The sequence below is a fragment of the Sciurus carolinensis genome, chromosome 1, assembly GCF_902686445.1.
Source record: "Sciurus carolinensis chromosome 1, mSciCar1.2, whole genome shotgun sequence".
NCBI classification, from domain to species: domain Eukaryota; kingdom Metazoa; phylum Chordata; class Mammalia; order Rodentia; family Sciuridae; genus Sciurus; species Sciurus carolinensis.
The window spans coordinates 1061937-1082574 of NC_062213.1; the positions used below are offsets into that span (position 1 = coordinate 1061937).

The window sequence follows — 20638 nt, forward strand, 5'->3', positions numbered from 1 at the left end:
CGCGCGATGGCTCGGCCCCACCCCCACGCAGTCCCTGCGCTCATTGGTCGGAGGTACGTCCCTCAAGCACGAGTTGTGCGCAGGCTCCGCCCCGCGCTGGGCCCCGCCCCAGGACGCCGCGTGAGGGTCGCACCCGACTGTTGGACGCGCGCGAACGCCCTGGGAGCCCGAGGCGGGGACGCCGGCAGGTCCAGCGCTGCTGGCCTCCGGACGCACTCGCGCTCAATGCGCTGTCCCCGTCACCCCACACATCCCGAGGACCTAGGTCGGCGTGTCGTTGCATCCAGGCGCACACAAAGCCAGCGTGTTCACACAGACACGTACCTGTCCAGATGCACACCGGGCGTTGTCTGCTGTCTTTCACAAACACACACAAAGAACATCTAACAAATACTCCAGAGACCCTAGGTTGCGGACCCCTCAGCGAATACATACACTCGCATGCCCATCAGAGGTGAACGTTCAGTTACCAACAGACCATGGAAATCAGAATGATCAGACCCTGCCCTAGGAAACTCAGAATCTGAAAAAGAGGCAAATAAACAAGTGAACGATTAGTAAGATCAATTACAGCGTACGGGAAGTGCGGTGAAGAGGCGCGAGCGGCTTTACGACTGAGAGCAAAGGTGGGCAGGACCCAAGCCCCCAGACCTGAGAGGAATGCTCAGGGCAGACTCCCCCGCTGCAAAGACTGGGAGGCCAAAATGACCCAGATAAGTTCACAGCCCAAAGGAAGGAGTATGTGGGGTTTTGGAAGCAAAGAGAACCATTTGAGAAAAAGGAAGCAGCCAGCTCTCTGCATCCAGGTCTGACAGTGTAGTTAGATGTGGAAATCAAACTGCCAGTTGGGTGGGTTCCTAGGAGGACAGTGGGCTGAGGGTTTGAGGAGGTAAAAGAGGGACCTTGCAAACACTGGGACAAAACGTTCTTTCCCCATAGCAAGAGAGACTTGAGCCTGTTTCTGTGGGGATGGAGTCCAAGAGAGGGGGACAGGACATAGAGGGCAAGAGAGGGAGATGATGGGCAGATTGGGGGCCTGGTTCAAGACACTTGCTGGGGTTGTGGCTCAGTAGTAGAGTGCTTGCCTAGCACACGTGAGGCACTGGGTTCAATCCTCAGCACCACATAAAAAAAAATAACGAAGTAGAGTTATAAAAAAAATGTATTGAAAAGAGAAAAGACACTGCTGGGAGTTGACACCCAGCAGGCAGGAAGTTGCCCAGGGAAAATGGCTTTTCCAAGTCATGCCTGGACAGACAGCTCATTGCCCTGCTTAAAGCCTACAGTGCTCTGCTCCAAGGCCAAAGTCCAACATGCCCCACTGGTCTTGTGCTCCTCCATTTATAGTGGTCCCCTCTTCCTTCCCCAAGCACAAGCTGCCCAGCATACATTACATTATTATATGTTATATATATATATATATATATATATATATATATATATATATTTACAAAAAAAAAATATATATATATATATATATTGGTACCAGGGATTGAACTCAGCAGCACTTGACCACTGAGTCACATCCCCAGTCCAATTTTGTATTTTATTTAGAGATAGGGTCTTACTGAGTTGCTTAGCACCTCACTGTTGCTGAGGCTGGCTTTGAACTTTCGATCCTCCTGCCTCAGCCTCCTGAGCCACTGGAATGACAGGTGTGCACCACCTCAGCTAGCATGCATTGCATTATTCAGCAAAAAATCCAGCAGGTAATGTTGCTGATGGGTTTATAATGGTGCAGACAAAAGGATAAATAAGATTTTGCAAAGAGAGGGCGAACAAAGCTGATGACCATTCTGGGTCCTGCCTGTCCTTGCTCAGCTTAACCTTCTCTGACTTCCAGTTGGGTCCTGGCCCAGGCAAAAGCCAGGAAGGTGAGAGAAGGGGTGCAGCTAGGATGTGTGGGCTCCAGGGCTGGAGAGCGCAGCCAAGTGGCATAGCCACTCTCTGCTGGGGCCATGCAGTTTTCCCTTCAGCTCCCCAGCTCTAGAAGCAGCAGTTTCTTGAGGCCATCACCTTCACCTGAGTTCTTGTGTGCCTCAGCCCTTCTAACTCCTGGGTGACCAACCCACATTAAATTCCCAGGAGCTGGGGCTGGGGAAATAGCTCAGTTGGTAAAGTGCTTGCCTTATAAGCACAGGGCCCTGGATTCAATCCCCAGCACCGGGGTGGGAATTCCCAGGAGCTGTCTCTCTTTTCCTAACCCCCAGATCAGCCACAGGCCAGTTAGTACATCCACACTTTCTATATTCCAGGCAATTTGTCAGACAAGGTGGGAATATCAAGCAAGAGCATTGAACCTTGTGGTTAAGAATCTCATGGGCTCAGGAGACAGGATCATGAATGCAAAGCCAGCCTCAGCAACTTAATGAGTTTATATTTCTCAAAGTGAAATGTAAAAAAGGGTGGGGATGTGGCTCAGGGGTTAAACCCACCCTGGGTTCAATCCCTGATACCAAAAACAAAGAATCTAATGGGCTGGGCATGGTGGCATCAGCCTGTGATCCCAGCCACATGGGAAACTGAGGCAGGAGGATCTCAAGTTCAAGACCAGCCTCAGCAAATTAGCAAGAACCTGTCTCAAAATAAAAAGGACTGGGGGCTGGGGTTGTGGCTCAGTGGTAGAGTGCTTTCCCAGCATGTGTGAGGCCCTGGTTTAGATCCTCAGCACCACATAAAAATAAATAAATAAATGAGGGTATTGTGTCCATGTACAACAAAAAAAATATTTAAATAATTAAAAGGACTGGGGAATATAGCTCATGGCAAAGCACCCCTGGGTTAAATCTGAAGAAGAAAAGAGGGGAAGGGAAGGAGAGGAGAAAGAGGAAGAGGCTCATGATCCAACAAGGGGGAGAAAACATCGGGGCCAGACTATTCCAGGGCCTCTACTATGTGCACACCATTCACCGGTACATCTCAGTGCAGAATGATGCAAGCTCTCAGACTCATTGGGCCTCTGCCCTGTATCAGGCCTTTGTGGAAACTCCCAGGATGGCTGCCCACTGGCCACTGTGCCAGACTCTCTGGCTCACAGTTAAGATCTGACATTGGGGCTTGGGCTCTGCTACTACTGGGTCTCAATTTCAGCATGTGCGAAGGTATGTATTGTTTAGTTTTGTTCAGATTTACAGTCCTGGCTGTGAGGTGCCTCTTGTGGAATGGGCACCTCAGAGTGCCCTCTGGGTGAGGCAGCTAACATCATTGTCTAGAGTGGCACCTAGCATAGCAGGCACTCAGTGGTGTCAGCTGCTGCTCCTGATAGTGCCAATGCTCAGCGGACTCTGGGGGCCAGGAGGGAGAGATGTTGGCCCGTCTGCTGGAGTTGGTGATCTTGGAGGGCCCAGGCCCCGGGCCCAGGCTCTGGAGATGTGTGGTCAAGCAGGCAGACTTCCAGCCGTGAGGCTTCCCGCAGCAGTCCTGGTCAGGCTCTGGCGGTTCTGGCTCCAGCAGAGGAAGGCCAGGTATTGGGCTCTCCACCCTGTCCCTCTTCTGGTGCAGCCCCGGCAGGGCTTGGTACCCCCTAAAGGGAGGAGGAGGCACAGCAGGAACAGCAGTTGGCACACGTTCCATCCTTTTCCCTCCTATGTCCTTGGAAGTCTGGTCCTCCTGCCTTTGTCCCCAGGATCCCCAGTTTTTATAAAGGTCCTTGGTGGCCAACACATTCAGAGTGGCTCACAGAGGCCTCACCCTGGCTCTAGCCCTTGAAGTGGGTTCTTCCCCCTGAAAAGCAGGCACCACACATGACTGGGCTGATCCAAAGTCATTCTCAGACTGGGAAGGTTCTGAGAGGACACACTCTTTGAGGGCACAATGCAGGTGAAGCTCTAGAATCTTCCATTCTAGAATGTGTCCCCAGTTTCCCAGAGCCTGTGCTCCCCACCCAGTCCATAGCTGTGTTAACCTCCCATCTTCAGCAAGTCTCCAGAAACTTGGTTGCTGCCTTGAGGGGTGCAGCTTCTGCTTGGCCTCCTGCTGCCCCAGCCTTTGCCCTCTGACACAGCTTGCCCCACCCACTAACTGAACCTGGCAGTGAGCTGGACCGCCAAGCTCCCTTTGGTGGCACCCTGTCCTCCATGAAGGGCAGTGGCAGGCTCAGGTCGGACCACAGAAACTTCATAGAACAGGTGCAAGAGTGCATGGACAATGGCTACTTGCTCTCCTCCAAGAGGATTGGCTCAGGGGCCTTCTCCAAAGTCTACCTGGCCTATGCCACACAGGAGCGCATGCAGCACAACCCCAAGCTGTCCTCCGACTTGCGGGGCAAGCACCACACCATGGTGAGGCAGGCCTGCCTCCTTCCCATGGGTTCTTTGGGGTACCTCTGCCTGGGCCCCCAGCAGTCCCCTGTCCTAAACCCACTCAGGCACCTTCTAGTTACCCCAGCTCCCTCCACAGAGCCTCTCTCCCATTCCCTGCTTCTTCTGGGCTTCCCCATGACCACTCCCTGTTACCAAACCTTGAATATACAAGTGCCCAGCAAAAGGAGGGGGAGGTCAGCACTTCCTCCAAAGACACTGTTTACCCCACTACACCCCTGAGAAGTTCAGCAATGTATACCAAAGACGGTAAGCCTGTCCTGCCACAACCATCCAGAGGGGGCTCTGGTCTGAATGGTGACAATCCACTACCTCCCACAGGTAGCTATCAAGATTATCTCCATGGCTGAGGCCCCTGTGGAATTCTCTCAAAAGTTCCTGCCCCGGGAGATCTCATCTCTCAATGCTACCTATAAACATCTGAATGTGGTGGGCAGTAGTCTTGACATAGCCTGTCCCATCTTCCCCATCCTCAAGGTCAGGCCTTATCACACCTGCTGCCTGCCCCAGACCTGTCCACCTCCCCAACCTGGGACCTCCCTTTGGTCCTTGGGCTCAAAGCCCAACCCCATTCCAAACCCTGGATCCAGTACCCTCCACAGTCCCTGGACATCCTTGGTCCAACCCCTCCCCCGGGTAATGGTGGTGGGGGTCTGGCAGGTACAGCTGTACGAGACCTATCATAACAGCCAGCGATTCTACCTGGTGCTGGAGCTGGCAGCCCGAGGCGACCTGCTGGAACACATCAATGCTGTGTCCGACCACCGGTGCTGCCCAGGTCTGGAGGAAGAGGAAGCCCGAAGGCTCTTCTGGCAGCTGGTCGGCGCCGTAGCCCACTGCCACAATGCTGGCATTGTGCACCGGTGAGGGTGCCACCTGGCCGGCCTGTCTGCCTGGAGTCCCACTAAGCCCAGGACCAGCCCCAGCCCCACCTTCCCTTTCCCTGCAGGGACCTGAAATGTGAGAACATACTCCTGGATGATCAGGGCTTCTTAAAGCTGACAGGTGAGCCCAGTCTGCTCCCCCCAGTCTGCTCCACTCCTTCACCACAACCTTCAACTATAGCCAGTCCCAGGCAGGTCCCTACCTCCAACTATGACCTGACCTTTAGCTCTCCCATGGGCAGCCCAAACCCACTGACCTAACCCCATGAGTGTCTCCTGCTCAGCCCCATCCTTACCCACATTACTGCTGTCACTCACACACTCCATGTCCCTGCCTCCCCAACATGACTGCAGACCTACATCATCCTGAACCCACTGTCCCTGACCCCTGTCTTTCAACTGCTGTGCTGCCCTGCCTGTATGCCCTGTGCAGATTTTGGCTTTGCCAACCACTCGGGCCTCAAGAACTCACTGCTGAGCACCTTCTGTGGCTCTGTGGCCTACACAGCTCCAGAGATCCTTATGAGCAAGAAGTATAGTGGCGAACAGGCTGACCTATGGAGCCTGTGAGTGCCCCCCATAGGCATCCTCTGCATGCAGGACCTGAGGGAGGGTTGGGGAACGACAGCACCCTGAGGAGTCTTGTCTCCAGAGGCATCATCCTCTATGCCATGGTGACCGGGAAGCTGCCCTTCAAGGAGAGCCAGCCTCACCGCATGCTGCACCTGATGCGCCGTGGTCCCATCTTCCAGCCTGGCCTGTCTCCAGGTGAACCCTCCCAAACCCCAGTTCGGGTCTGGAGAATGAGCAGAGAGACCAGTGTGCCAGGAAGGGTCATCCAGTGTGATGAGAATGATCTGGAAATCACCCTCCACCTCTGGCACCAGGAAAGGCGGCAGCTCCACCAAACTTGGTTTGAGCTCAAAACTAGCCCCAGGAACACCACCTAACCTCTCTGTGCCTGCCTCCCCTTCAGTGACCCATGGACTTGCTTGGACATTTGCCAGGACTGAATGGGTTGACCTGCATTATTGGTGGCAGTGGGCATGGGCCAGGGGTGCTGTGGGGAGGTTGCAGGTTGCAGCTGTGAGCTTTTGACTGCAGAGTGCCAGGACCTGATCCGGGGACTGCTCCACCTGCGCCCACGTGCACGCCTGGATCTGCAGCAGGTGGCTGCACATCGCTGGATGCTTCCTGCTGTGCGCACACTCTTCCGATCGGTATTGGGTGCCACGTCAGGTGGGGTATGGTCCGGGGGTGAGTTGGGAAGCAGTCAGTCCTCTACACTCCACCTGATCCTACTGCTGTCAGTTTTAGAGAAGCCGGCAGGTTCACAGCCAGCATCCCAGGAGGACGAAGAGCCTGGCACGAACTTGACTTACCCGAGGTGGCAACAGCAACAGTACACCCGGGAGGAGAGCACCTCCAGCTTGGCACTCAGGCCTGCCCCAGAGGTCTGCCCCAGACAAGAAGCAGGTTCTGCAGGGCTGGGGCTCCAGTGCACCAAAGCAGGAAGCCCAGGAGTGAGTGACTCCAGGCAGTCACCGTCCCTATGTTCCACCTATGCTATCAGGAATATTCCTGGGCACTACCTGGTCAATTGAGTGTGGGTGGGTAGGTGGGTGTGGGCAGGTAAAATGTTTATTCTATGGAGCTGGGAGTGCTGCTGTTTTAATGTAGGGGAAAAGCAAATGGCCTCCAGATGCCTCCATAGGCTGAGGCTCTGCCACAACTTCCTGGGCCTCCCAGTCAGGGAAAACCAACACACACATCACACCTGCCTAGACTGCCAGAGCTATAATGGAGGCGAGCTAGGGGGCACTCTAGAGAGGGAAACCAGTGGCACCAAATGAAGCACCTATCCATGTCAGAAGAACATGAGGTGGTGCAGCTCTTGGGTTTCAGTGAGGTGGAATGGGACACTGCAAGCTCCCCAAAGCTAAGCTCCTTTATCAGGGTCTCAAGGGCCTAGGAACCACTGGTAAGGAGAGGAGACAGTACTCAAGAGTCCCATGTAGGAGGGCGTGAGGCTCAGGAAAGAAGTGAACTGGAGTGAAGACCACTATAACAGCTCCAAATTGGGGGGCTAGGGGCGTACACACGAAGCCAGGCAAAAAAAGGATTCCAGGGCCATAGGATGGTGGGAGGAGCGGCTTAAATGGAACAAGGCTGCAGATACAGTAGCCCCTTGTAGGCAAGGCACTGGGGAACAGGGTCCGGATGTCTTGAAGGGCAGCTGAGGTTCAGGGAAGCTGACCAGGGAGCAGGCCTAGCTAGAGCCTATTCTCAGGCCAAGTGGTGGGATTGGACAGAAAACATTGCATGTCCTGAAGAGCCTATTCTGCAAAGTCTGAGCATGGGCAGGTTCAGAGGTAAGAGCATCAGTTTGGCCTGGGACTGGAGGAGCTGACTAGAGGCTGAGGACCCTGAGGCACAGGTCAAGCAGGGAGATGGAGATCACAGAGGAAGTAGTACCCAGCAAGTGCTCCAAGGACAGGCCCAGGAGCACAGTCCTAGGAAGACCCCAGCATCCAGGTGTGGCTGAGTCAGCCCTCTGAGGCCAGGTCTCAGGCAGGGCAAGCAGAGGGCCCCTGGGGATGGGGTTGACAGCAGGGGACATTGCTTAAACCTCTGACCCTGCCCATGCTCAGACTTTGCAGAATAGCCTCTTCAGGACATGCAATGTTTTCTGTCCAGTCCCACCATCTGGCCTGAGAATAGGTTCCTCATGGCTCCACTGGCCACCACCTATCTGCTTCATGAGAAGACAGTTGTGGCACAGGGCCTGGTTGGCTTCAGCTCAACCTTTATTCTTACTGGTATCAACAAGACATAGGGTTGGGAAGTGACCTCTAACCTCTGACATTTACTGAGCTGTCCCCCTAGCCTAAGTGTAGCTCTGCTTCTCAGGGAGCACAGGGGATTTGAAGGCCTGTAGGTAGGTCTGGTCTGGGAAGCCTGGCAAAGGTGGCTGCGGACTGCTATGCTGAAGGAACCTCAGGTGGGTACAGTCCCCTCTGCCCTCGGCTCTTGGGCCAGCTCCTGCTGCTCCCGGTCCAACTGCTTCTGCTCCTGGCAGTCTAGCTGCTGCAGCTGTCGTTCCACATCCTCAGGTACCTGCACCTCCAGCAGGTTTTCCATGCCACATTCTGGCTCATCTCCAATTAGCACCTGCCAGGAGAAGAGGCAAGTGAGCAGAGCAGCTGGACAGCTGTGGGCTCCCATTCCCCAGTCTTTCCAACCTTGCACCCACCTGGATGAGCTTTTCACAAGCCACCCGCACATCAGGCTCTGGCTCCCAACTATGCAGCTCTCGAAGGATCAGGTAGGTTCCCTGGTCCCGTACCAGCTGCCGACCAGGTGCGGTGGCTGTCAGCTGGGGATATTGAAGAGTTTTTCAGATGTCAATGTGCTCCTGTCAATGTGTGTGTAGGAGAGTGGCATTAAAACAACACACCCACGCTCACCAGCATGATGGCTTCAATGAGCATCTTGCGGATGTCAGCATCAGGTTCACGTTGCTTCTCTGGCGGCAGGTACTGCAGGTCAACAGGCAGCCCTGAGGGTGAGTGTGGAGGCACTGGGTCCCTGGACTGGGCAGTCAGACCTGGCTCTACCTGTGTGAGCCTCATCTGTGCTCAGTAACTCTCTCCTGGAAATTTTCAGAAGGGGCCTGAAGCACACAATTGTCCCTTTCCTGGGGTTGGCTTCCTTCCTGCCTGGCCAACACTTAGGCTCAATCGACCCAAGTCACTCACGGTTCATCTCTTCCTCCGAAAAATCCTCAGGCCCTGCCAGAGGCAGGAGCAAGAAGGAAAGAATGTCGACCTCAGGTCCAAGTAACCACTTATGGTGTCCTAGGGGTGGGGGACAAGAATAAGGTCAGTTCGTAGGGGTCCCAGAGTCCAGTCCCCACCCCAGAAGCACCCAAACCTCTCCCCTACCACTCACGGTGCTCAAAGCAGCAATTTCGAAGCGTCCCTACCACCCCGCCCCTGCGCACTGCGGAGTCTGAACATTGGATAAGGGGCAGCAGCCGCTGGACCACGCACCTGTTGGAAGAGGCCATTCGTTGCCATCCCTGCTAATTTCCTCCCGCTCCCCACTTGTACGAAGTCTAGGCTTCACCTGTCAGGGTCCAGCAGGAAGGCACGCGCCGCTGGTAACCGGCTAAGGTTGGAGAGCAGCGGCCCCAGGTAATGCAGGGGCGCGTGCGCGTTGTAGCCGCGCGTGCACAGGGCACACACCAACCGCTCCAAGGTCGACTGCCCTGTCTCGACTCCTGCCAGCGCCGCCATAAGCGTGGCACACGGCGCTGGCTCGCGACTGAGGTTGGCCAGCGTGGCGGCCGCCTCCTCAGCCCAGGGCCATTGGGGGTCCAACGCACGGTCCAGCAGACGCGCCGGCAGCCCGGGGTCAGCCGCCAGCAGCGGATCGTGCAGGCTGGGGTCAGCCGCCAAGTTCACTAACGCGCGGGCGGCGTCGCGGGCTGGGGCCGGGGCCGAGGCCGCCGCCAGCTCAGTCAGTGCGTGCAGCAGCGCCTCCTGCCCGGCCAGCAGCTGACGACCTGACTCCGCGCCGGTCAGTGCCAGCACGTGTTGTGCCGCTGCGGCCTGCAGGTCCACCCGCGCGCCGGGCGCCAGAAAGGGCAGCAGCTTCGCCGCCTCCGCTTCCAGGCCGGCCTCCGGCCCTTCCCGCACGTCGCCGCTCGACGCACCGGCGCTGGCTTTGTCCTGCCGCATGCCGAACGGGCCCCGCCGCTCTTGGCGGGGCGGCGGGGCTGCGGCGCCCCTGCTCCCTGACAGCCCGCGGTGGCGCCCACAAGGGAAGCGGAAGTCGCGCGGCCAACCCGAGGCCGCGGTGCGGGCTGGGGGGCGGGGCCAGGCCGGCGCGGGGCCTTGTGGGCCTCGGGGCACCGGGGGCCGGTCTTCCTCTCCCGGCGTTCGGCGCGAGCCACCCTGAGCCTGGTACCTCCGGTGGTCTCGGGCGTCCAGGGGCTGGCGCACGGGTGGGCCGAGTCTGGTCAGGGAAGTGTGGCGCCGGACCCGCCCGGGAGGAAGGCCTGTCGAGTCCTCCAGGCTGCTGCCACCATCCCGGAGCCGGTGCGGGGGCCACCCGGGAACCGGACAGCACAGGCCGTGGGATGAGGCAGCTCCGGGGCTTTGTCAGGAGAAGGGCTTCTGGCTGTGGTGGGAGGTGCAGGCACAACGACGCATTCGACACGGAGGCCGGACCGAGGTGCAGCGGGAAGCGGCGCCGTCCGAGGGCTTGGCGAGACGGTGCTCCTGAAGGTGCTGCGGCCACGGCTGGGTTTGGTCTCTGTGAGCGGAACTTGCTGGTTATATCTACCTGTTACACATCCAGCCCTTGCAGTGGTTTTACTTTTCCTGATTACGGATGAGTTTATAGCCTATTTTGACTTTTGTGAAATTCCTGTTGTTTTCTAGTTATACACCATTAATTTGTAGGATCCTCGTTCCTTACATGTTTTGTTTTTAGTGTCATATATTACAGGTATCTCCTCCCTGTGCTTTTTCCTGTCTTCATGGTTTATTAAATGTGTATTTAAATAATTTTGGGGGCTGGGTTTGTAGCTCAATGGTAGAGCGCTTGCCTAGCACATGTGAGGCACTGGGTTTGATCCTCAGCAACACATAAAAAAAAAAAAAATAAAGTTATTGTACATCTACAACTAAATTGTTTTAAATAACTTTATATTAATAAGTACAAATATGTTGTCTTATGACTCATGGTGGGTTTTTCTTGATTTTTAAATTCTCCCTGCCTTCTCACTCTTGTATTTAAAAAGTATTTCTTCTTTTTATCATTTAAAACATGAAACACTAGCAGAAGCGGTTCACCATAGCCCTGGAGTTATTTAGTGTGCACGATTCCTTTTATGAAAAAAGCAGTCTTCTGATTCTCCAGTCCTGGAACCCCTTGGCCTGCCTGACCTAGAGAAGAGGTGCCAGTTCACAGTCCCATAACAAAAGCCCCTTCAGGCTTGGGGGTTGTGGAGAAGGGATGGATGACCAGTTCTAACCCTAACACCATTAAGAAGAAAGGTCTAAGGTTGGGAGCTGAGTGAGAATTTACAGGAAAGAAATCACTGTGGAAGGATGTGAAAAGCTAGGAGAACTTCACAAACAGTGCAATAGCTAATGTGTGTGAGGACCCTCAGTTGTCCCGTCAGTGACCTGCCAGGCCAGCTTTGAAGGAAGTGGGCCTCTCTGAGATGCTGCACCCCATATTCGAGTCCATCTCCTGGGACTTATATGTGGAAGGATCGAAAGGATGCTGCTGCCATATTACTTATCAGAAAAAGACTAGGTGGCTCTCCCAGAATGAAAGTAAGGAAAACTGCTGGTCAAACATGCAGGCCCCTCCTCCTACACACCTGTACCCACCTGGAGACACCCCTCTCCCCTCCATATCAGGTCACTTAGTGACCCAGGGAACCATCTCTAATGTCAGTCGCCCATCTTAAAACCCAGTACTTCATCTGCACTATGGGTCTCCTTTCAGTGTCTACAGATTCATCCCATCAGGAGCACGGCTCCACCCCATGACCACATCCCAAATGCTGTCCAGCCCAGAAGCACCCAGTACCTGACATCACAAGCCACCCATTCCCAGAAAATTCAGACTCTCACCACACCTTTTTGTCCACCCCAGAACCCTGGAGAAGTGGAGGGCATCCGTTGTCTTGCCAAAGCCTCTGGGCTTTATTCCAGATGCCAGCTAGGCCAGGGAGCACAGCACACACAGTGGTGCTGCAGTTCACCAAGTTGATGGGGCTGAGACCGGGAACCCACTGCCGTCCACCAGGTCAGCTGTAGCTGTCAGGATCAGCATCCTCAGGCAGAAAGTACCGCTGCAGGGTGGGCTGCAGGAGCAATGGGGGCAGGGCACGGGGGGGCGCTGGCCAACCTGGGGGGAAGGGCCGCAGTTCCACCCGTGGTAGGGGCAGCTTCAGCACCCGGATAGAACAGTCCAGCGTGCGGGCACTGCCAGCGTAGAGATGCGTCCTACGGCCTGGGGGCAGGTGGGCCAATGAGATCACCAGCCAAGGCTGGGATAGGGAAGGGGTGTGGGACCAGGGGCCAGTCCCCACCCTTGGGTCCACTTACCCTTCATTCTCATCCCAGAGCTCTGAGACTTGGCTTCCTGCAGCCGGAGGATGGGGTAGTGCCTTGGAGGAGGAGTCAGGTCAGACAGATGGTGCTCGGCTGGCTGCCTGCCCCTGCAGGCGGTAGGGGCATGAGGGGGGGACTTGCTGCACTCACCAGCGATCCCAGGGCTGTGGCACCACAGTGTTAGGCACAGGAGGGCTTGGGGATTCGGAGTGGGGTGGCTGCTCTGTCTCCTTCTGGGTCAAACTCTGCTGCTGCACTCGATGCTGCTTGCAGAAGAAGTTGAGTGCATCGATGTAACATAGGTCCAGCATCTGCCAGTGGGACCAGTCAGTCTTCTCCAGCGGTGGTGGCAGGCCATGCGGTGCAGTGGGCATGGAGGAATCAGGCACCAAGCAGAAGCTTTGCAGCATCTCAGAGAGTGACCGCCTGGTCTGCCCAATGCAAAACTGCGCCTGCATGCCGTGAGCATGGGGCTCTGGGGCTGCAGCTGTAGATTCCTGGGGGGACACTGGGAGCAAGGGCGGCTCTAGGACATGGAGGAGTGCCTCCGAGGCTTGCGAAGGAGCCCCTGAGACCATCGAGGCCTGTGACTGGGCCTCCCTGAGAGGAGAGGGAGGTGACCAGGTATCGGAGACCTTGGGCGGCACCATGGGCAGCTGGGCTGGAGATGGCTGTGAGGTCTCCATCTGTGGGGGAAGTGGTATCTAAGGAGCACCCTGGCTCCTTAGCTTGAAACTCCCTTTGGCCTAATTCCCAGTCCCAGGGAGCAAGTGCCCCAACCCTGAGTAGGAAGCCAAAGTACGCATCCCTGTGCCCGTGGGACTGCAGGGACACCTTTGGAAAGGCCCATCTGGGCCCTGTGCACCAGACCTTCAGCTTCTGGATCATGTCCTCCAGCTTCTGGCAGCAGCATTTGCGCAGCTCGGCCTTGGAGTTAAGTCTGGAGCCCTGGACCCAGGTCATCATCTCCTTGAACAGGATGCCCTCTGGATCCTGGAGGCCCAGACTACTCAGAAGCTTCTTGAGCTCTGGCCTAGGACAAATGCATGTGGCTTAATCCCCAGCCTCCCCAGCTGTTGCGGAGCATGGGCCAGGAGTGTGACTCACCGGTAGGCAGCTGGAGAGTACAGGAAGTAGGACATGAGCTCCAGCACCACATCATGGGACTCCAGGGAGCAGGCCAACAGTAGCTGCAGTGCCAGCATCACAAACTGCTTCTGAATGTTGTCCTGAGCACAGGAGGGGAACAATGGTTGGTGGGAGAAACAGGGTGTGGGAGGAGGGTGTCAAGGGACTCACCTGGAGGCTGGGGGGCTTGTCCAGGTTGAGCAAGTGCACGAGGTTGCTGTGCAGCCGACTGCGGAGGTTACTGCTCACATCAGGCAGCAGTCTCAGCAGTGCATTTAGGATATGCACACGGTCCTCCCAGGTGGCCTCTGCCAGCAGGTCAATCAACATGGAGGCCAGGCCCTCCACTGTGCCCATCTCTGGGTAGGCCTACAGAATGGTATGCTGAGGCCCAGCCCCCTACTACACACTCTGACAGGCTCCTGCCTTTTCCCCATTACCCACCCCAGACTATATTTCCAGCTTCCCAGGCTCCCCCAAACCTCCAGGGTGAAGATGGGGAACAGTTTTTTGAACCAGTTCTGGATGACGAAAAAGTGCAGGAACTTGGGCAGATGCCCATAGCGCTCTTCCCAGAGTGAATGCCCATGGTGGTACTGGGAGCCAAAGTAGGCCTCGGTCCTCAGAGCCTGGTGGGAGCTTTGGGACTCCCTGGTCAACTCCATGGTGCTCTAGGAGAAGTGACAGCAACTTCAGGCCCAATTTCTCTGGGTTGTGGGCACTAAGCCCACCCCACCTATGGCAGCCTGGGATGCATACACCAGCCTCTGTCTCCCAGTAATCTAACTGTTGGTCAGAGTACATCCTGTGTGAGCTCGGGGAAGCTGAGATCCAGTCCATTTTCAGTTCTTCCTCCTCCTCCTCTTTTTCCTCCTCCTCCTCCTCCTCCTCCTCCTCCTCTTCCTCCTCCTCTGACCTCCCGTGAAGCCATTGGATCAGCCTTCTCCGCCACTTGGCATTGTACCGCCTGTGGCGCTGTAGCCACAGGTCATCCAGGCTTGCACCTGGCTACAGAGGGGAGAGCACAAGAGAGGGCATCTTGCAGACTGTGGGGACAGTGGAGCCCTCCCTGAGCCTCCAGCTCTGCCTCTTGCCTTGAGTCTTTTCTCAGTATGGGAGGCGAGCTTGGCCAGGGATCCAAGGTAGCTGATTTCTGTGGATAGCCACATCTGCTGAAGCACCACGGAGTTGGGCACACAGCCAGGGAAACTAATGGGTCGTGGGCAGTACTGGAGGCAGAGCACATAGGGTGACTGAGAACCTGAAGCCACCCCAACTGGATACCACCCTGGGGCACACCTATGACCATGCAGAGTCCCTAGATACGGACCCAGTTCTGCCTGCCAGGCTTCCATCAGACTGGACAGGCAGCCCTTGATCTTAACACACAGGTGGGGAGAAGGTCTGTGGTGGGGAAGGAAGGAAGCCAGGTGAAGGTGTGGTCCACGGACATTAACTGAGAGATGAGGGAAATCTTGGGGACAGAAGGCCTTCGGAAAGCCCCAACCCCCCACAAGCTCTCCTAGGCTCTTGGTGCCAAACCCTGGAACAGAGAAGTCTGTAAGAATCTGGGGATAGGGGACAGGGTAGAAAGGAAGGAGATGGGAGAGAGGTCAGTGGAGGACTTGAGTTGATATGCTATCCAAGCTAGAAGGACAATGGCATGCCTAGGTTGGAGAAAGCATGTGCTGAGCAAGGGGCTGGGCCTCCTTGGGCATTCAGTGTGAGCAAGTACGGGATATCTTTTTTTAAAGGATTTAGCCTTTATTTTTTATTTGTTTTTTATGTGGTGCTCAGGACCGAACCCAGTGCCTCACCCATGTTAGGCAAGCACTGTATCACTGAGCTACAACCACAGCCCAAGTATGGGATCTTGAGGGGCTGGTTCCCCTTGACTTTACACCCCTGACAGGTGGGGACTCTGGTCTTCCAGAAAAAGTTCACTGGCGACCTGTCCACATAGTGCTCCCACTCAGAGGGGCATGGAATCTCTGGCTCAGGCTCAGGCCTTATAGGCAACAAGGAGCTCCTGCCCACAGACACAGCCACACCAGAACTATAGGTCAGGGGGTGAGAGTTGGGGGCTCTGCAGCCTGGCCTTCTGGGCTGCAGGTGGCCATGGCACTTAGGTCAATTTGGACACAAAGGTTTGCAGCAAAGGGGAGATGGGTACACAAGAAGAGTAACTCCTGGAGGGGGGTGCCTTTCTGGGGTCCCAGAAGACCTCACCTTGTAGGGCTGCACGGTGGCAGGAAAGAAGCCCCTGAGATCTGAGAGAGGCTCCTTGGGCTGTCTCTGCAGAAAAAGTGGAACCTGGAGATGGGACAGGAACTCAGAGTAAAGCACAACCCCTAGAGTCCCTCAAGAATTGCCCTTGAGTAGGTGGCATCCCACCTGCCTGGGTTCCTCACCCTGTGCTGTGGGAAGGAGGCTGGTGGATTCAAGGCCATGGTCATGCCCCCTCTGAGCTACTCCAGCTGCATCTGCAGATCCAGTCTGAAGCCCAGGTGATAGCTCAGGGAAGAGGAGGCAAGAAGCTGGGGCATCCAAGGAGGCAGGGGGATTCGGCCATGATGTCAGGCAATGGGTGGGAGGGGAGGGAGGCCTCACCTGGGACACCTTGCTGTGGACCTTCCGGTTGGTGGGTGGAATGGGCAAGGTGACTCGGGGAGGGTGGGCGAAACGCTGACCTGGGGCCCCCAGGGCCTGGGGGTGGGCCAGGGCTGTGGGTACTATCTGGGCTTCACTGCTGACCACAGCCTGCCGAGAGCAGGAGGCAGTTCCGGGCAGGGTGCTGGTGTCCTGGAGCTCTCTCTCTGCAGTGAGGGCCATGAAGCTCCCTTGCTGGGGCTCCCTTTTGGACTGCATGTCCTGGGACAGGTGGGAGCAGTGGCAGTATCAGGTCTGGGGTGAGGGGAGGGTCCAGGGCCAGGTTCAGGGCAGGGGCAGGGGGATGGCCTCACACCCACCAGCAGGCCAGGACCATAGATCAAACGTAGGTAATTGTCAAAGGCTTCCTGGTGCTGCTTCCAGGACAGTGGGGATGGGGTTGCTGGGATGATCTGCCCCAGCCTTAACTGCTGAAGGTCTTGGTCACGGGCCAGTATGGCCTCCAAGTCCTGAGGTGGGGGTCAGAGGTCAGCTTTGCTTCCTTGGAAGTTGCCATAAGCTGCCCACATAACCACAGGTGTCCCAAGCCAGCCTCAGGGATCCACCCCACCTCCTTCACCACTGGCTGCTGAGATGTTGCCCTCTGGTGATGGGTGTAGGTTAAGACTGAACTGCAAAAGGGAAAGGCACAGGTGAGATGCATACCAGTAGGACAGAGCAGAAGGTGGGACAAGGACCAGCCAGGAGAGGGAATGCCAGGGCTGGGATGGGTGTGGAGCCTCTGAGCAGCCCAGGATCCCAAGTCCTCATGCAGGGGGCCCACAGTCAGGCCTTGACCCCAGGGTAAGTGGGAGCCTCTAGGACAGCTGAGCACCTGCCAGCAGACCTGAGACTGGCTGCCCCATGCAAGTTGGTGAGCCTCTGCATTTGGATGGAGGTCAGTGACTCCTGGCTGGTCAGTGGCAATGGAGGGTCATCCACCACATCAGGGGCCTTCTGGCACAGATTCTGAGCAAGGAAGTAGAACCTGGATCCCTGGTCTAGTGGGCCTGTTCTCATGTAGCAACCCCACTGTCCTCACTGCATACCTTAACCAGGTAGGACGTGGGCAGATAGAGCCCATGGGACACCAGGCAGAGGCGGGAACCCAGTGCCAGCACTAGGTCTCCACTGTTGCTGGAGAAGGCCAGGGCCTGAGGGGCACCATCTAGCTGCAGGAGCCTGCAGGGTGCCCAGAGGTCAGAGGCCACCCCAGCTTCAGAGAGGGAAACTGAGATAGGAACAGGGGCAAGGCCCTGTGTCATCCTACCCCCTAGCCATTGGGCTCTGGTGGGAGGCAGAGGTTTGGAGAGCCCAATGGCTGTGTCCCATGCTCCCAATCCCCTCCCTGGGACCCCAGCCCACCGCAGAAGACGGTTCTCTGAGGTCCAGATGCGGATGGTGCAGTCCAGGCTAGAGCAGGCATACAGCTTGAGTGTGGGGCAGCAGCACAGGCCTGGAGACCAGATGAGGTCAGGACCAGACTAGCATGGGGGCCCAGACTTTGCCTTTTCTCTGTTCGCTCACCAGTGATGTGGTCCATGGGGTCATCCTGGGGTCGGTGGTCACGGCGCCGGCCCTCACCCAAGCCAAACTGCACCAGGCCATAGGTGGCACTGTTTGGGTCCTCAAAGCCTACAGTGATGCGTTTACCCAGAGCACAGAGGGCCACAACAGGGTGGCAGCAGGAGAAGGTGTGCAACAGGCTCAGGCTCTCCTCTGCATAGGGGAAGACGCGCCACATCTTCACAGTCAGGTCTCCGCCTGTGGGGCAGTGGGAACCAAGGCCGAGTGTTCAGGAAAGGCAAGGGCTCCCAGGCCCGATTCAGGGAGTGGAGGTACTAACCCGAAGAAACGATGCTGTTCCAGGTGGACGCAATGGCGGTAACAGGGCCTGGGCTGTGCGCCTCTGTATGGAACACAGTTTTTGAGGTGAGCCAATCAAGCACCGAGAGTGCACCGTCTGTATGCCCTATCACTGGCAGATACCTGCGGGTGGAGATGGAGCCTGTTGGCACGGGCTTTGTCACCGTGCCCCTCCCTCCGGGACCTCACTGGTTCCAGCGCCCACCGGTTTTTGTTTTTCCAGGCCCAGGCTACAGCACTGCTGCGCAGATCGCCCTCCTGCTGGCGCACGATTTCCCAGCAGGCGAACGCGCTGCGGGGGTCTGTAAGGTGACTATAGAGGTGCAGGCAACAGGGCTGTGGCGCAGGGGCCGGCGGCGGGCACACACGATGCAGCACACTCATGGGGTAGCGCGCCGCGTTGGCGCGCACCAGGTGTCCTGTGCGCGTCAGCAGCCACAGGGCCTCGCGCGGAAGGCAGTAGGCCACCGCAATCGCGCAGTCCTCCGGTTCAAGCAGTAGTGCGCTCACTGTGCTCCCTGTGGCAGCTGACACCAGGTACACGGAGCCGTCGACACACGCGCACACGAGGCGCGTGGGCAGCGAAGGGTCCGCGGGCGCAGGTAGCTCAGGTGCCACCTGTAGGTGGAGCACGGACGCCGGCAGCTGTGCCAATGGCGAGTAGAGTTCGCTTTCGCGCCACAGCTCCACGCTGCTCGCGCACAGTGAGAACACCGGCCAGCCCCGGGCCGCGGGCGCCAGCAAGCGCCTCACGCGTGCTGACAGCACATCCTGGCCCCAGGAGCACAGCGCCACCTCTCCCACCTGCGCCGCCATCTGCAGGTCCCAAGTGCGCAACGTTCCATCTTGAGAGGCAGAAGACACTCGGGTGGTGTTCGGGTGAATGACCATAGCAGTCACCGGGCCTGTGGGAGAGTGCGGATTTCAGGCGCACCAGGGAATGAGGGAAGGGAGTAGTTAGCTGAGATGCAGCCAACGCATTGAAGCTTAGACAGACCCAGCAGAGATCCCTGACAGCCCAGGTAGAGAGAGAACATGCTACAAGAGCCTACAGGGAACAGCGCACCTGTGTGACCCACGAACACCATGCGAATCTGCCAGTTAACCTCCCACACTTTCACCATACTGTCCTGCGAAGATGTCACCATGGCCTTTGCTTCCTCAAAGTAGGCCAGATCGGAGATGGTGCTGGGGATGAGAGAGAATGGGGACACCCGGTGGACTCAGCATGACCTGGTGTGTTGCAGCCTGCCATGACCAGCTCTCCCTCTAGGGGACCTGCCTTGTCTTCCAGTTCCTGGCCCCCCTCACGTTTTGTGCAGATTTTGGCGCACATCTGTGAGGGTCCAGGCATGCAGATTGAAGGTGAGCACAGATGAGCCGTAGGCCGCAAAGCAGTGTGTATCTTGGTGGGTAGACCCTGGCCCCAGAGCCAGACGCTTGAGTGTGCCTGCCAGGCCTGGTGGTGGCTGCAGGGGTAAGCCACGCAACACCAGGCGGCGACCACCTGAGCGGAACTTCCAGAGAGCCAGGCTGCCACCCATCTCAGCCACAAGCAGCAGCCCCAGGTTGGGTACTGGCAAGCAGCAAGTGGGCTCACCACCTAGAACCCTACTCACCTCAGGCTGGCTCAACCACAGCAGGCTGAGGTCTGGCCTTAGTATGGCCAGCCCTGAGGGACCCCAGCCTACAAAGCGACCCATTGCTCCCAGAGGGCCCAGCACAGCTACCAGACCAGTAAGTGCCACAGGGGCCTGCAGCTTCTCCTGAGCCCAGCCATCCTTTTTATGAAGATGCAGGCAACCTGCCCCATCCAGCACCACGAAGTGTCCTCCCACTGGGTCTTGTGCCACCGATCGCAGCCCAGCTGGCACCTCCAGGCGGCGCAGTGGCTCCAACCCATGTGTCAAGCGAGCAACACGCAGCTCGGCTCTCTTCTCCTGTGGACCAGGATGGGTGGGATCTGCAGTTAGGGGGGGCGGGCTCTTCTGCCTAGGGAAACTCAAGGGATCCAATGGAGCTGGTACTGAGGACCCCTAGGGGAAGGGCTGGACTGGGAAGAGACCAGTGGCAGATGCTTGGTCAAGTTCACACCTTTTCCACAATGTCATGGAGGCCAGTACGAATGAGCAGCCATAGTTGGCGGGCACGGGCACACAGGGTCATGTTTTGCCACAGCTGGCTGTTGGTGAAAAGCTCCAGGACCTGTGACTGCTGCAGGGAACACGGCTCTGTGGGACAGTGGAAGGAGTGCCGTTACCTGTGGCCTTGGGCCCCAACCCTGGAGGTCGTGAGCAGCGAGATGCCCTCCCGAGTGCCAGGCTAAAACAGTAGTTGCCCGGGAGAGTTGTGTTCCCAGGACAGAACCAAGTCAGAATGATTCCTGTTCCTAGCAGGGTGCCTAGGGGGTGAGACCAGTCCCCCTCACCATTCTTTTCTGACAGCAGCCCAGGGTCTGGATTGTCATAGCTATCTGCATCATGCAGGTCTGAGTCCAGAAGCAAGTTATGGCCCTCTGATGATAAGGGGTTGCTTGTGTCCAACACGTCAGCCTCCATTTTCACAGCTTTGTGTCCAGATAACCAACAGCTCCGGGAAACTAGCCGTTTCCTGGCGGGCGGGGCAGCATCTGTTGCTAGGATACCAATGACACAGG

At 56.9% G+C, this 20638-nt stretch overlaps 3 protein-coding genes across 3 annotated transcripts; 1 reads left to right on the top strand and 2 right to left on the bottom strand.

The window, feature by feature from the left end:
- The first annotated feature begins 6 nt into the window (after positions 1-6).
- LOC124992919 (testis-specific serine/threonine-protein kinase 5-like) lies at positions 7-6730 on the top strand. Its single transcript, XM_047564286.1, has 9 exons — positions 7-320; positions 4004-4280; positions 4641-4748; positions 4980-5182; positions 5269-5324; positions 5637-5769; positions 5856-5971; positions 6308-6442; positions 6669-6730. The coding sequence occupies exons 1-9, from the start codon at positions 7-9 to the stop codon at positions 6728-6730; spliced, it is 1404 nt and encodes a 467-aa protein (XP_047420242.1).
- A 611-nt stretch (positions 6731-7341) lies between these two features.
- On the bottom strand, positions 7342-10413 carry Hgh1 (HGH1 homolog). The gene is made up of 6 exons (XM_047539301.1): positions 9332-10413; positions 9155-9255; positions 8962-9060; positions 8671-8762; positions 8457-8579; positions 7342-8374 (listed from the first exon to the last, which is right to left on the bottom strand). The coding sequence occupies exons 1-6, from the start codon at positions 9943-9945 to the stop codon at positions 8201-8203; spliced, it is 1203 nt and encodes a 400-aa protein (XP_047395257.1). The 5' UTR covers positions 9946-10413; the 3' UTR covers positions 7342-8200.
- Positions 10414-11862: 1449 nt separating this feature from the next.
- Wdr97 (WD repeat domain 97) lies at positions 11863-20557 on the bottom strand. Its single transcript, XM_047539295.1, has 23 exons — positions 20411-20557; positions 20077-20213; positions 19294-19922; positions 19049-19170; positions 18188-18887; positions 17963-18105; positions 17644-17880; positions 17482-17572; positions 17166-17298; positions 16964-17085; positions 16688-16748; positions 16437-16586; positions 16078-16338; positions 15697-15762; positions 14562-14696; positions 14227-14475; positions 13950-14138; positions 13639-13836; positions 13447-13568; positions 13210-13372; positions 12490-13025; positions 12334-12395; positions 11863-12238 (listed from the first exon to the last, which is right to left on the bottom strand). Exons 1-23 carry the CDS (start codon positions 20538-20540, stop codon positions 12033-12035), a joined length of 4842 nt encoding a protein of 1613 aa, XP_047395251.1. The 5' UTR covers positions 20541-20557; the 3' UTR covers positions 11863-12032.
- Between the last annotated feature and the right edge of the window lie 81 nt (positions 20558-20638).

Coding starts and splice junctions, on each gene's coding strand:
- Wdr97 (XM_047539295.1), bottom strand. CDS start 20,540: ATGGAGGCTGACGTGTTGGACACAAGCAACCCCTTATCATCAGAGGGC. Junction 19,171..19,293: donor CGCCAAAATCTGCACAAAAC/GTGAGGGGGGCC, acceptor TCTCATCCCCAG/CACCATCTCCGATCTGGCCT. Junction 13,837..13,949: donor TCCCCATCTTCACCCTGGAG/GTTTGGGGGAGC, acceptor ACCATTCTGTAG/GCCTACCCAGAGATGGGCAC.
- Hgh1 (XM_047539301.1), bottom strand. CDS start 9,945: ATGCGGCAGGACAAAGCCAGCGCCGGTGCGTCGAGCGGCGACGTGCGG. Junction 8,763..8,961: donor TTCGGAGGAAGAGATGAACC/GTGAGTGACTTG, acceptor ACTCACCCTCAG/GGCTGCCTGTTGACCTGCAG. Junction 8,375..8,456: donor CTTGTGAAAAGCTCATCCAG/GTGGGTGCAAGG, acceptor TTCTCCTGGCAG/GTGCTAATTGGAGATGAGCC.
- LOC124992919 (XM_047564286.1), top strand. CDS start 7: ATGGCTCGGCCCCACCCCCACGCAGTCCCTGCGCTCATTGGTCGGAGG. Junction 321..4,003: donor CAGCGTGTTCACACAGACAC/GTACCTGTCCAG, acceptor CCTCTGACACAG/CTTGCCCCACCCACTAACTG. Junction 6,443..6,668: donor GGTATTGGGTGCCACGTCAG/GTGGGGTATGGT, acceptor GGTCTGCCCCAG/ACAAGAAGCAGGTTCTGCAG.